The 15,012-nt window shown below is 45.1% G+C and overlaps 1 protein-coding gene across 1 annotated transcript in view; it reads left to right on the top strand.

The window, feature by feature from the left end:
- The window catches only part of TGFB1I1 (transforming growth factor beta 1 induced transcript 1), a 32,861-nt gene extending 18,077 nt beyond the window's left edge, over positions 1–14,784 (top strand). The window contains exons 6-11 of the mRNA XM_034419797.3: positions 727–826; positions 2,760–3,032; positions 5,126–5,299; positions 6,265–6,346; positions 10,565–10,713; positions 13,016–14,784. Coding sequence (XP_034275688.2) covers positions 727–826; positions 2,760–3,032; positions 5,126–5,299; positions 6,265–6,346; positions 10,565–10,713; positions 13,016–13,282 — 1,045 coding nt within the window. The 3' untranslated portion in view covers positions 13,283–14,784. The remainder of the gene's footprint in view (positions 1–726; positions 827–2,759; positions 3,033–5,125; positions 5,300–6,264; positions 6,347–10,564; positions 10,714–13,015) is intronic.
- The last annotated feature ends 228 nt before the right edge of the window (positions 14,785–15,012 follow it).

The following is a 15,012-nucleotide window of genomic DNA, read 5'->3' as shown; positions in this document are numbered from 1 at the left end:
ATACCCAGCACATTAGAGGTGTTCCTTCTTTTGAGAGTTATAAAAAGGATAATTTTTCAAGGACAGATTTTTCTATCATAGGAAATTGAATGCAAAGACACTTCTCCATTAGAGAGATTTTTAAGGTTCAGTCATTTAGGATTTGCAGTTAATTATCATATAGACACCTAACCCCATCTCTAACCCTTGAACTGAAGCAGCTGTTACTCCAAGAAAAGCAGACATAGAGCTTTTCAGTATTAAGTGGGAGAGCCATGCAGGTAGTCCTCATTTTACAACCATAACTGGGACCATTGCTAAGCAAGGCGGTTGTTAGGTGAATCGCAACCGACTTTATGACGTTTTTTTGCCACTGATCACTGCAGTTGTTAAGTGAATTGTGTGGTCATTGAGCAAATCCAGCTTCCCCCAATGACTTTCCTTGTCGGAAGCCAGCGGGAAGATCACAAATGCTGATCACATGACCCCCCCCCCTTCAGGACACAGCAACAATCATAAATAGATGCCAGTTACCAAGTGCCCGAATTTTGATCACATGAACACAGGAATGCTGAGGTGATTGTAAGTGGGAGGACTAGTTATAAGTCACTTTTTTCACTGTTGGTGTAACTTCTATCGGTCACTAAAATGGATGGTTTAAGTCAAGGATTACCTGTATCATCCTGCGAGTGGGAGAACCATGCAACACATTCCTTTCCCGCCTTTTCATGGCTGTTCTTATCACAGGTCAACAATGTCTCCATCTGCCAAGCCGACGGCCACCTCAGCGACTCTGGAGCTGGACAAGCTCATGGCTTCGCTGTCGGATTTCCGTGTCCAGAGCAATGTAAGCATGCCGAAGAGGTAGTCTTAGGGATGAAGATGAAGGGGACCCAGTAGTTTTCAGGATTGCTTGGGGTCTGACCACAATATTGTGCATGTAACTGTAGATATTTGAGTTCCGATGGAAGAAAATATTTGCAGTTCAAGGTTGAACTGTGGGATCGTTGGTTCTCTATGAGCTTGGTGGTTTTCTTGCAGGCGTTTCATTATCAAACTAAGTAACATGTGCTGCTAGGGCACCCGGCGTCATGTTGCTGTCACGTGACATATTGCAATGTTTTTCCCTTTGTGGAGCTGGAGTGGGTGTGGCCTGCATCTGATGCATCTGGCCTGCAGGCTGCCAGTTTGACACCCCTGCATTAGGGAGTGTCACAGAGAGTAGAGAGAGCAAATCCCAATATCAGACCAGCACTGATGATGTTATCTAGTATGGTAATGAAATGTCTACAAGAAAACTTCAGAGAGCATCAAGGACCCCACAGATATTTCAGTAGAAAAGATATCTTTCTTAAAACAATGGGATTTTTTTTTTTTAAAAATAAATCCTTAGTCTTAGTTGCAAAGAAAAGCAGAAGAGTCTGATAAACTATAGAACTTTGTGTGTACAATTGTGTGTGTGTGTGTGTGTCTGTATTTTCCTACAGATAGAAATTTTGGGAAAGGTTCAAGATCCTGCATTGTTTACTCCACATAACGCATAATTTCTACAGATAAAGTAGAAAGATTAAGGTAAAGGTAAAGGTTTATGTGCTAGTCGTTCCCGACTCTAGGGGGCGGTGCTACTCTGTTTCAAAGCCGAAGAGCCAGCGCTGTCCAAAGATGTCACCGTGGTCATGTGACTGGCATGACTCAACGCCAAAGGCGCATGGAACACTTACCTTCCCACCAAAGGTGGTCCCTATTTTTCTACTTGCATTTTTTTATGTGCTTTCGAACTGCTAGGTTGGCAGAAGCTGGGACAAGTAACGGGAGCTCACCCCTTTACATGGCACTAATTTAATTTATTTTTAATTTTAATTTTAATTAAAATTAAACTTTAATTTAGACAATCGGAGAAAGATTAAGTTTGTTTAAATTAAAATAAATGGCATGAATGGATTGCACAAGAAGCAACCTCTCTCTGTATGAATATGCACACAAACGCACACCAGGTCTACTTCCAACGGCCTCCTCAGAATGTAATGGCTCTCGATGCCCTCAGAATCTATTTTCCTGAAGTGAAAGTATGCAAAAGTTCTTTTTTCTTAAAAAAAAAATGCTTTAAGATTCTCTGGCCAATTTTGAGCCATGAGTTTACTCTGAGAAATTAGATGGTTTTTTTTTTTTTTCCAGCTATGCTGGGCACCATTCTAACTTTATTTGATCAGAGCATACAGGTAGTTCTCGACTTACGACCACAATTGAGCCGCAGATTTCTGACTTTAAGTGAAAAACGTGTTAAGTAAGTTTTGCTGCATTTTACGACCTTTCTTGCCACATTTGTTAAGTGAATCCCTGCAGTTGTTAAATTAGTAACACGGTTGTTAAGTGAATCTGGCTTCCCCATTGACTTTTCTCGTCAGAAGGGCCCAAAAGGTGATCATGTGACCCCCCCAGGATGCTACAAAAATGTCATAAATATGAGTCAGCTGTCAAGCATCTGAATATAAATCCCACGATCATGGGGATGCTGCAAAGGTCATGTGTGAAAAAGTAGTTATAAGTCACTTTTTTTAGTTCCATTGTGACTTCGAATGGTCTCTAAATGAACTCTTGTAATTTGAAGACTTCCTGTATTGTAAATTCACATCCTTTTCTCCTGACACAGAAGAAAGCAATCCTCTCAAGGTTTCTGGAGATCGGCTCTGAAGCCTTGCCCAAATAAGAGAAGTAGCAATCGATAAGATTCTATCGTTCGTATGTGACTCTTAACTATCTTATGTTTTCTAAACCTTTAGCTTCCGGGAGTCTCGGTCCCCACCACGACCGCCACCACGACCACCACAGTGCCACCAGCACCTGCTCCCGCCCAAGTGCCCTCAGCTCAGCAGCCCGTGGTGTCATCCGTCTGCCCAGGCCCCACTGCTATGTCCCCCCAGATGTCCCCAGGCCAGCCCAGTGGGAATCTGGATAGCATGCTCGTGATGCTGGAATCGGATCTCAGCCGCCAAGGCATTTCCACCACAGCCAAGGGGCTTTGTGCTTCCTGTCAAAAACCCATCGCCGGGCAGGTCAGCCTCGTCTTGTATGTGGGTCAGATACCTGGGTGGGTCTGATGGGTACAAGCAGGGAAATCAGGGAGAACCAACGTCGCATCTGGAATTAGGGAGACATTTGCCTGCCAAACTTTTTCCCTTCTTGTGAATTTTTAAGTGCTGTGGAATCCTTCTCCACCTTCCGTGTCCTCCTGAATTATCATAGAAGGCTGAAGGAGAAGTTGCTGACCCTCTCTATTGCTGTAATTTGGATTTAGGCTTAGGTTTAGATGTAGGTTTATGCCTAGGTTTAGACTGAGGAGGCTAAACCATATAAAGAACGGTTGCTGGAATTGGATAGGTCTAGTTTAATGAAAAGAATATTCTGGGTTTTAAGCAGTGGTGGGTTTCAAAATTTTTTACTACCGGTTCTGTGGGTGTGGCTTGGTGGGAGTGGCTTTTTGGGCGTGGCAGGGGAAGGATACTGTAAAATCCCCATTCCCTCACCACTCCTGGGGGAAGGATATTGCAAAATCTCCATTCCCACCCCATTCTGAGGCCAACCAGAGGTGGTATTTGCCGGTTCTCTGAACTACTCAAAATTTCCGCTACCGGTTCTCCAGAACTGGTCAGAACCTGCTGAAACCCATCTCTGGTTTTAAGTCATTTAATCTTTGTTCATTTTAATCTTTAATTTTGCACTTCCTGTTTTTATGATGTAAGCTGGCCAGAGTTGGTTGACAGTGAGACGACAGCAAATAAATTTAATAAATAAAATAACAAATAAATAAACTGCAGTTTGTAGAAGAATAGAGGACCAAGAAACTTTTGGGAGCAGCTATCTTTCATAGAGTCAGTTTGATCTGGTTAAAATGCTGGCCTAGAAACCAGGGGACAGTGAATTCAATTCCTGCTTTAGCTGTGAAAGCCAGCTGGGTGACCTTGGGCCAGTCCAGTGGTGGGTTCCTCCCGGTTCCACCGAGCAGGTAGCGGTGACGATATGACGTCACTGAACCGGTTCTGCCCCCCCCCACGTTATTCTTACCTTTTATTTGGCCGCACCCCCAATCTATTGCTGCCTCCCAAGTCCCAGCTGATCGGCTAGAAGGAAAAAGCTGTTTAAACTTGGGGGCTTCAAAGGGCCGCCTTACAGCTGATCAGTGTTAAAAGGCAGTGTGTTGGTAGACCAGTGCCTGCAAAAACAAATGAGTAGACCAGTGCTGCAAAAACAAATGAGTAGACCGGTGCCTGCAAAACTAAATGGGTAGACCGGTACAGCTCTGCAAGCAGTTAAAAGCCTGGTAGACCAGTACCTCTGCTAAATCCTAAAGAATTATCATATGACCATCAAACCACGCCCACAAAAAAGCCACGTCCACAGAACCGGTAGTAAAAAAATTTAGAACCCAACCCCCACTCCTGGTTAGTCACCAGGAGTCTGTGAATTCTAGTTCACCTGGGGCATGAAAGCCATATGAATGGCTTTGGACCAGTCCCCAGGAGACCGTGAGTTCTAGTCCCACTTTAGGCATGAAAATCAGCTGACTAACTATGGGCCAGTCAATCTCTCTCAGCCCAGCCCACCTCATAGGGTGGTTGAAAATAGGAGGAGGAAGATATATGTTGGATATGTTCACCGCCTTGAACGATTTGTAAAAATAATAAAGGCTGGAAATGCAATCAATCAATCAATTTAGGTAGTCCTCGACTTACAACCACAATTGAGCCCAACATTTCTGTTGCTAAGTGAAATATTTGTTCAGTGAGTTTTGCCCCATTTTACAACCTTTCCTGTCACAGTCGTTAAGTGAATCACTGCACGGTTGTTACACAAACCTGGCTTCCCCATTGACTTTGCTCGTCAGAAGGTCGTAAAAGGTGATCACGTGACCCCAGGACACTGCAACCGTCATAAATATGAGCCGGTTGTCAAGCATCTGAATTTTGATCATGTGACCATGGGGATGTCGCAACGGTCGTAAGTGTGAAAAACAGTCATAAGTCACTCTTTTTTGTGGCGTTGTAACTTCGTACAGTCACTAAACGAACTGTTGTGAGTCTGTAATGTCGCCGTCTGATTGACAGGTGTTCATGTGGCCTTCTTCCTTCCATTTTTTTTCCTCGTCTAGGTGGTAACCGCCTTAGGGAGTACCTGGCACCCGGAGCACTTTGTCTGCACTTACTGCCAGAAGGAGATGGGGGGCAGCAACTTTTTTGAGAAGGACGGCGCCCCCTACTGCGAGAGAGATTACTTTCAGCTTTTCTCTCCCCGCTGTGGATTCTGCAACGAACCCATCCTGGATGTGAGTTTTTTCCCCCTCCTGCTTGAAAACGTTCGGTGCAGTTTTGAGCAAGTGCTGATCTGTGTGTGGGTTTTTTTTTTCTGAGAGTCCAATCTTGAATGTGGGTTTTGGGGCCTGCTCATTCATTTCACCCTTTTTCTCCTCAAGGGCCTGAGCGCCGGATAGCAGTGCAGTTTTTTTTTTAAATTTCAGACCACAAAGCTGCTAAGAGGGGCCTTTCTTGTCATTCATGCACTGATCGGTTTAGAAATCACTGGGTGTCGTGTTATTTGCAGGGTGAACCCCTGCATCTTTCAGTTCCTGAATGCTAGTATGAAACTTGACTTAATGGCCATAACGGAGCACAGAATTACAGTTATAAACCATGGCGATCGTTCAGTGGGTCACCACCTGACAATTCGCCTCAGCCAACTCACCGCAGGTCAATTCAACAATTCAATTTAATTATTTAAAATAAATTTTAAAAATTGTTTTAATTTTTGACATTCACATTTCTCTTCGTCCCTCTTCTGGCATCCTTTCTTTAATTGTTCTATTCCACCATTTCTTGACATTAGCGTAACTCCTGTCCTGCGTCGCGTTGCCTTGAGGCAAGTTGGCTGCAGTGAATTGTCCGACCTAAACCCACCTGACTGTGCTTGATTTTACCATCTTTTTTTTTTTTTGCGACTGCCATTTTGTGGTCTTTAAGCAAACACAACAGCTTTTTAAAGAAACTCATTTTCTTCCATTTTTTTGCCAAAAAACCGGAAGTAAACGCCATCAGACAGTGAACCATAGGATCAGGATTAGAAATTTGTTGTAAAATTCACAGGGAGCTGTTAGACAGAAATCATGGAGGTTGAAAAAGAGGGTTGAGCAAGTTAAGAAACCTTGGGAAATGCAGAGCAGCGATAACCATGTTTAGGGCATTTTTGACAAAGTGTTTTTCCTCCCCTTCTTTGGCCTTCCTGTGGTCCGTTCAGAAAATGGTGACTGCACTGGACAAGAATTGGCACCCGGAGCACTTCTGCTGTGTTAAGTGCAGGCGGCCTTTTGGAGAGGAAGGTCAGTACAGCAGCTGGCAGGGGAGAGATTTTGACTTTGACTGGTTCCATCCTGTTTGGGACTCTTTAGTTGTACTTAGCCAGATCTTTCAATGGGGTTCAAACTGTTTGCTAGGAATTGACTTCACTTGAGTGACAAGTAGTCCTTGATTTACCACCAGTTGCTTAGCAACTGTCCAAAATTACATCCAACCCAGGGGTGGTATTCACTTACCTTTGCTACCGATTCACAAATGTGAGCGCGTGCGTCCACCTCCGCGCACGTGCAGAGCGTTAAAAATGGGACACGATGATGTCCGGGTGGGTGGGCGGAGCCTCCCGCAGCTGCTGCTACCGGTTAACCCAAACCGGCTGAATACCACCACTGATGCAACCTAAGAAAGAGTCCCTTCTCTGATCATGTGATCAAGCTTCAGGAACTGAGCAATAAGGCTGCATTGACAATCGTTTGCAGCATCCTGCGGTCATGTGCTCATGTTTTACAAAGGTTTTGATGTAAACCAGTACTTAGTTCTGGTTTCCGGCAAAACTTTGCACCATAGAGAACCATTGGCTCGCTTAATGACTGTGCATTCACTTTAGAACTGCAGTGTTTGCATTATGGTCCTATGCTGATGACTACCTGAGGTGATTCTCGACTTATGACCACAACCGAAGCTAAAATTTATGTTGCCAAACAAGATAGTTGTTGAGTGAATTTTGCCTGATTTTATGAGCTTTCTCGCCACAGTTGTTAAGTTAGTAACATTATTGTTAAGTGAATCTGGATTCCCCATGGACTTTGCTTTTCAGAAGGTTGCAAAAGGTGAACACATGATCCTGGGATACTGCAATCATCATATAGATGAGTCAGTTACCAAACATCTGAATTTTTTTCATGTGACTATGGGGATGCTGCAATGGTTTTAAGTTTGAAAAACAATTGTCATTTTTTCAGTGCCGCTGTGACTTCAAACTGTCATTAAATGAATGGTTGTAAGTCAAGGACTATTTATAATGGTATGTGGGAAAGACCTTGAGAGACAGGAGGAAGAGAGGCTGCCTAGGGAAAGATCAGATAAGAAAGGAAGGAACCTGGAGCTGCATAACAGGCAGAGAAATATACTCCTTACCATGCTGTAAAAAGAGACAGAGGGAGATCTGTACTTTCAGACCTGTTAAATTCTGCAAATGGAGTCTTGCAATAATGTAGAATTAGCTTGTTCTCCAGTGTGCTGGAAGGCTAATCCAATTGTGTGGGTATAGAATCCTCTTCCACTCTGGAGACTGTCAATCCAATCCTTGGCCATGCCTCCTCCTACTGAGCATGCCCAGATTTTAACTCGGTCATTGAGCGAAGGAGACATGTGTGAGAGTGCTGGTGCTAAGAAAGTCAAGAATATTCGTAATTTCTACAAAACTGTAAGACCGGCTCTGTGTAAAGCCATTCGCACTTTGCGAAAGGCTACAGTTTTTGTCTGACTTGCAGGAGATGCAGTAGGGCAGCCTGTTTGCGATTTTGGGGGCAGCAGGTCCTAAAAGGGACACAGTGACTGATTAAGAGAAACTGGAGGTCTCTGATAAAGGAAAACAGCCAGACAGCTGGTTGAATCAGCAAGCACTGTGGTCATTTAAAAATGCTGGGCTGGGGCGGGCTCTGGAAGGACTGAAGCAGAACCCTCTCTTGCCTATAAAAAAGCTGAGAAGCAGCTAATTAGCGCTATTAAAGCACAGACAAAAGACAGGATTACAAGATAATGAGGCTAGCTTGCCTGCTTAGTCCGAAACAGCAGCCTATACAGCCCTGAAGCCACTGGCCAGCTGAGATTTGGGCATATTGTAAACAGCAAAGAAAAAAAGAAAGCTGTGACAGCAGAGGTCCTTTGTGACCGAGCCTGTCCTAATCAGAGGGGCATAAGATATCATGGCTGACCATGCAACTAGAACAAAGAAGGGGGATCAGAGGACCCCTGAACTCTCTCCAGGCCAGGCTAAGGGAGTTAAATCTCTCGCTAGAGGAGCAGCTGAAAGGTTAAAAGCAAAAACCATTTCCTCTAGGAGAGCCACCAAGATAGAGGAAGAGGATGCCATGAGAAGCCATAGGGCTATTAGCAGGGAAATAGCCAAGGCGGAAAGGGAGGCAGAACAAAGAAAGGGGGAAGGGCTCCCTGAAGAAAGGGAGCTTGAAATTTCCTGCGTTTCGCCTGGTAAGCAGGTAAATCAGCCTATCGAGATGGAACGGCAGCTTCCTTGCTGCTAAGCAGGACCATGAGATGGCATCGGTGATCCGTTTCATCAGTCTTTTCTCTGTTCAGAAGACAACGATAACGCTTCTATAGCACAAGAAAAATCTTTGCAGACAGACAATCAGTGGGGTCCGATGGCAAAAAGAATGAAAATGGCTCCAGAGGCTACATTTATGCCCACAGCATCTGAGCTACACACAAGGGAAATCCAAGATCCAGAACTTTTGGATCAAGTGAAAAATCTCATCTCAACGTTATCACAGGCCATTAACACAGGACACCTACAGTGGCGACAGGCAGCCACACTGACACGGGAATTTCCTAGTAATCAGGATCGTTTCAGACCATTGCAACAGCAAGGAGAGATGGAAGCCCCCCAAAGGGCACATTCAAAATTTCCCCCCATGCAAAGCGAGGCTTCTGCCTCAGGAGAAGAGGATCAAAGGGATTCAGGCCTCTCGGAAGATGAAGGAATCCTGAGCGCCCAGCATTTGCAGGACTTTTTCGACTGGCCCTTTTTAGTTCATTACTGTTTAAGGCCAAAGCAGCGACAAATATGGGGACTGACCCGGCCACAGCAGAGGCAGCTACAAACTCAGCAGATCCAGGGGAGCTTCTGTTCCCAAAGCCCTCTAAGGAGACCGAGGAGATTCCTTCAAATGATTTCTTCCGTAATGTAATCCGAGGGCAATGGGACAAACCTGTGGTGTTGACCACACCAGGTGGTACCGATAAGAGATTTTATAATATGGTCCCAGATCTAGCTGAGAAGCTTCGATCCCCAATGTTAGATGAACCGGTGATAGCCTTAATTTCCTCCTCCATATTAATTAATGATGGGGAGGACTCTCTGAAAGCGGAGGATAGAAGGGCATAAATGACGCTCCGCAGAACGCATCAGGCGTCTGCCTGGGCGATAAGATCTTGCACGGCTGCATCATTCTTCAACGAGGGCCACGCTCGTTTGGCTACCTCAGATGCGAGAGAGGGTTGCTCCTGGGGATGTCCGCGCCCATAAGGATTTCAACAAAGTGATAGCTGCTGTTGAGTTCTCGGCAGATGCCACAATGAATGCACCAGGTTTTGCCTCCAAGGCTATGGCCACCTCTGTAGGGGCCCGACGAATACTATGGCTGCGCCACTGGCAGATATGAGGTCTAAATGGAAGCTAGCTTCGGCAATTTACGAGGGCGGCAAGCTATTTGGAGCGGCCTTAGATTCTGTGCTGGTGGAGAATAAGGACAGGAAGAAAGTCCTGCCCTCGAGAAAATCGGACCTGCGTCAAGCTCCCCTTTTTCGTAGACGTTCCTTTCGGTCATCAGACGCCGGATTCGGCACCCACCGATTCCAGAGGGCGTACACACACAGAAACAGACAGCCGGACAGATTCGGCTTCAAGGACAGATTGGATTATCCTTCCAGTACAATGAGAAGAAGCGTATCAGGTAAGACCAACGCTCTTTTGGTTGTGTTTTCTGTCTTGATCTAATCTGAGAGGGATGACATAAGGTGGTTGTGTCCACTAAATCACGAGCAAGCCTTTTTTGTGTGAGTTTAAAGTTTATTGTTTTATGCTCCAAAAGTCGTAGGGTGAATGGCAGAGATGGGATGATGTCATAGAGAAGGTTTGGTACAACGCATGGCTGGGTAACAATCTTTTTCGCATGCACACCAAATGTGCTTGTTGGCCTTTATGGACTATTGGTTGCCCACAGAACCAGTCTTTCCAACCAGGGTCTCCTCAAAGTTTTTGAATTGCATTTCCTGCTGTCCCCACCCAAAGGACTGCTGCCTGTTATATGGCTGGAGGTCCAGCTCAGTTGGAGGGCTCCTGGTTGGAGAAAGTTGTGGTGTCCTTAACTAAATTTCCACAGCTTCAGCATTGCAAAAGAATTCTGAATCGGGCCTTTGCAGTACTACTGATACCCCTTAGGTGGCCACTGAGCTGCACCATTTTTTGGTCCCTTCCCTATTGACTCTGTCTCCCCCTGCAGGCTTTCATGAGAAAGACGGGAAGCAGTATTGTCGCCAGGATTTTTATGAGCTCTTCTCCACTCGCTGTCAAGGGTGCAGCCAGGCTATCTTGGAGAACTACATCTCGGCTCTCAATGCCTTGTGGCACCCAGAATGTTTTGTTTGCAGGGTAAGTACCAGCTCTGGGCCAGGGTTGGATTGTGTACAATCTTGTCAGGATGGCTAGAAAACCAATGAAGGGAAATGGTTTTGCAAAGGAGAATGTTTAGTCACTTCGAGTTCTCATGCTGAAAATGAAACTGACCGAGGTTCAGCTCTCACTGTCTTATTATTTTAGTTTTAATTTTGCCCTAGCTACAACTGGCAAGGAAACTCTCCATGGGGGCGAATTTGTTGATATCTCTACTTGTGGCTCACCCTTGCAAAGGTGATGGGTGAGAAGAATAATGATGGTTGCTCCATTGATCATACTTAACATTTGCAAGATGAAGAAAACAACTGTTCAGGGTTAGCTCCTGAAGCATCCTAGGATTTTACTTATTAAATTTCTCTTGGCAAAATAACACAACCCCTTTATGCCAGCTGAAGATGGTTCTGAAATTGGGGGAATGTCGTGCCTCCAAGAACCTCATTTTCGGACTCCTCTGCATGTTAAAGATGTGACTGAGACCTAGCACATCTGGATCTACTCCATGGCTGAGCCTTGAAACAGCTGTCAACTTAGATCTTGATACAGGTAGTCCTTGACTTACAATTGGGCCCAAAATTTCTGTTGCTAAGTGAGACATTTGTTAAGTGAATTTTGCCCCGTGTTATAAGCTTTCTTGCCACAGTTGTTAAGTCAATCATGTCAGTGTTGTTAAATGAATCTGGATTCCCCATTGACTTTGCTTGTCAGAAGGTTGCAAAATGGGGATCACATGACCCTGGGACACTGCAACTGTCATAAATAGGAGTCAATTGCCAAGCGTCTGAATTTTGATCATGTGACCATGGGGCGGCTGCAACAGTCATAAGTGAAAAATGGTCAAAAGTCACTTTTTTTCAGTGCCATTGTAACTTTGAATGGTCATTAAACGAACTATTGTAAGTCAAGGACTATCTGTACATAATGCCATCTAAACCAAAATGCACAGCATAAATTAAGACAAAAAAATGCCATCGGGCAGAAATAGGCTCTTAGTAAAGGGTTTCTGGGTTGAAGTCAAGAAGGATAAAAGGCAAGGAAGTTTTCTTTTAAAAAATGAAAGATTTGCCCAAGTTAGGAAAACCAGTTAAGATATTTACTAAACAAAAGATTAAGTTAAAACAAATAAGGAACGTCATATAGTCTACTTGACGGGATCAAGGGATTTTTGACAAATCCCAGCATTTCTCATCTTCTAATAATTCAGCCTAAAATCAACTTCTGATCAAGCCTTACTTGGAGGCAGTTAAATCCCACAGATTGTGAACCGGCCTAGCTACTGTGTTTTATATTTTTTTGAACCCTGAAATAAGTGCTTGGCCTTATTGCCATGCGCTCAAAAGCCAGATTTGGCTTATTATCAGGGGGTGTCTTATTTTGGGGAAAACAGGATACATGTTTACAGATTAAGAGAGTTGGAAGGAACCTTGTAGGTCATCTAGTCCAACCCCCTGCCCAAGCAGGAGACCCTACACCATTTCTGACAAATAGCAGTCCAGTCTGTTCTTGAAAGCCTGCAGTGATGAAGCTGCCACAACTTCCGAAGGCAACTTCTGTTCCACTGGTTGATTGTTCTCACTGTCAGAATATTTCTCCTTATTTCCAGGTTGAATCTCTCCTTTTGTGTGTTCCATCTGCTATCTGCCAGACTTCAAGTCTTTCTAGTCATCCTGGCTGGGGAGATGAATTGTATGCGACAAGACCCAGATGGGGAGTGGTGTGTGTAGGAAAAGCATGTACTCTGGATTGTGTGAGATTTTGCCCAGAGTGCAGGAATACTATTGGAAGGAAATGTAACCTTGTAGAGCCCCATGAAGTTACAGGTTATCTTTGACTTATAATCACAGTTTGTCCTCGATATGGCTAAATTGGGACCAGAATTTCCATTACTAAACAAGGCAGTTGTTAAGTGAGCCGCACCCAATTTTATGACTTTTGCCATGGTTGCTGAGTGACTCACTGCAGCTTTTAAGTGAACTGCACGGGTGTTTAGTGAATCCAGCTTCCCCCACGGTCTTTGCATGTTGGAAGTCAGCTGGGAAGGTCCCTAATGGTGACCACATGACCCCCGGATGCTGCAACCATCATCATATAAATATAAGTGCACAAATTTTGATGGGGTGACCGTGGGGATGCTGTGATGGTCATAAGCGCCAGGACTGATTGTAAGATCCTTTTTTCAGTGTGGTCGTCACTTCAGTCACTAAAACGAATGATTGGTAAGTTGAGGACTACCTGTACAGGTGGCCTTCTTTAATCCCCCATGGTTTGCTCTCTGTTCTAGGAATGCTACACCCCGTTCATGAACGGCAGCTTCTTTGAGCATGGCGGGCGCCCCTTCTGCGAAATCCATTACCACAAGCAACGCGGCTCCCTCTGTTCCGGCTGTGAGAAACCCATCACCGGCCGCTGCATCACCGCCATGGGCCGGAAGTTCCACCCGGAGCATTTCGTCTGCGCCTTCTGCCTCAAGCAGCTCAACAAAGGCACCTTCAAGGAGCAGAACGAAAAGCCCTATTGCCACCCTTGCTTTATCAAGCTCTTTGGGTGATTGGGAGGGGCCCTGGCCTTGCTGGGGTCAGGCCACGCCTCCTGCTGGCGTGGGAAAGGGGGAGGGCCCATAGTCGGCTTTTGAACGAGCCACACCCACTGCCACGCATGGGGGGAAAAACACCTGTGCCTTAAGGGGCCCCATTCCTCAACCTGGGAGCCCATCCACCATTGCCAAAAACCACGCCTGTAGATCAGAGCTACTCGCAAAGCAAGCAATGAAGGAAGCAAGTCAGATCTGCTCCTCCCATCCTTCTCAGGAGCCAGGCCTCTGTTCCCGCACAAGCAGCCAAGTGTTATCTCCCACCCCATCCTAGGCCACTTTTAAGCCGCACCCCCACACACCCCCCCCAGCACCAGCACTTCTGATAGGAGGCCCTGCCTTAAGCCACATCCCCAAGATCAACTGGTGAGGTCCTCAAGAGACCAGGATGTGATACTCACACTTCTGGTGTCTTTACTTCCTAGGTCCAGGTTTATGGGTTGGGGGTCTGGGGGTTGAACACTCTACCCTACAGCTCTTCTAAACCATAAAGCCATCTTGGTGGGAGCCGGCCAAATCACATCCAAGGTTCTTTGGAACATCTGGATATTTTTATCCTGGTATTTGTGGAGAGCAGTGGGTCCATCCAGGTCTATCTGAAAGAACTCTTCTCAACCCCCAAATTAATTCCATTGCAACCAAAGATCAACAGTAATTCCTTAGCTGACCTCTATTTTTATTGTGTACCAATACAGAACTGTGACCATCCAAACTTTAGTCAAAACTACAACTCCCAGAAGCGCCTGCCAACAGAAAGAGGTGCTACGAAGATGCTCAGGAACGCCTGGAGCTTTCCAGCTTAGTTTATGGACTTTGATGTGTTGAGTGGTTTCTTTGTGAGTCGGGGTCTGGGGAGGGGGGACAGGGGTGTCATATTTCTAAGGAAGTTGGTGGCACAAGGGCCTTTGTCAACGGTGGGGAGACTGACAAAAACACACATGGTTGTGTGTTACTGCGGTTTATTCAAAACTTGCATCAACCAGGATGCAAGTTTTGCATTGACCCTGTCACAGGTTATTTTTGTCTCCTTGTGACCTGTTGTGGAGCTCTGTGGTTTATGGCCTACTGGATTTCCTTGAAGGAGCTTTTGACAAGGGACCAGCTGATATGGAAAAAAAAAGATGCAACATCTTGTACTTCCCCCAACCCCTTGTGTCTTCAGTTTTTTTTTTCCCCTTGAAAAAAATACCACAAATGATGACAATCCTTCTTTTATTTAAAATAAATTCCCCATGAAGAAAGCAGGGAAGGAGAATATGTCACAGCTTGCCATTAGGCTGCACCAGGGCCAATTTTTTTTAATCTTACTGTGTAAAACCCCCATGGTGGCTTTTATTATAATACGACTTGGCTGGGATTAAGGAGCACGGGCTCTTCCTTCTGCCACTCAGTTTTTTATGCCGACTTTTTACCTGCTCACTGCTGTATTATATAATAAAATTCACTTAATTAAAAAAAAATCAAGCAATTAGTCAGTTGCTTTTGTGGAGAGAACAGCATTTAGACACCCCGCACCTGCAACCTAAGATAAAGTTTACTATCTTTTGAGCTAACAATGTCTTTATAAGGTTCAGAAGACTGAGGTGCCTTATTTTCACTTCTAATTCCTTATGAATGAAGGCAAATATACCTGTCCCAGGATATGTGCCTCACCAGACACATTCTGGTGAGAGTATCGGCTCCAGCAC

This window comes from Pantherophis guttatus, chromosome 4 (genome assembly GCF_059756535.1).
Source record: "Pantherophis guttatus breed Tessera chromosome 4, ASM5975653v1, whole genome shotgun sequence".
Taxonomy (NCBI): domain Eukaryota; kingdom Metazoa; phylum Chordata; class Lepidosauria; order Squamata; family Colubridae; genus Pantherophis; species Pantherophis guttatus.
The sequence above is the reverse complement of the archived record's forward strand: the minus strand, read 5'-3'. Positions and strand labels throughout refer to the sequence as shown.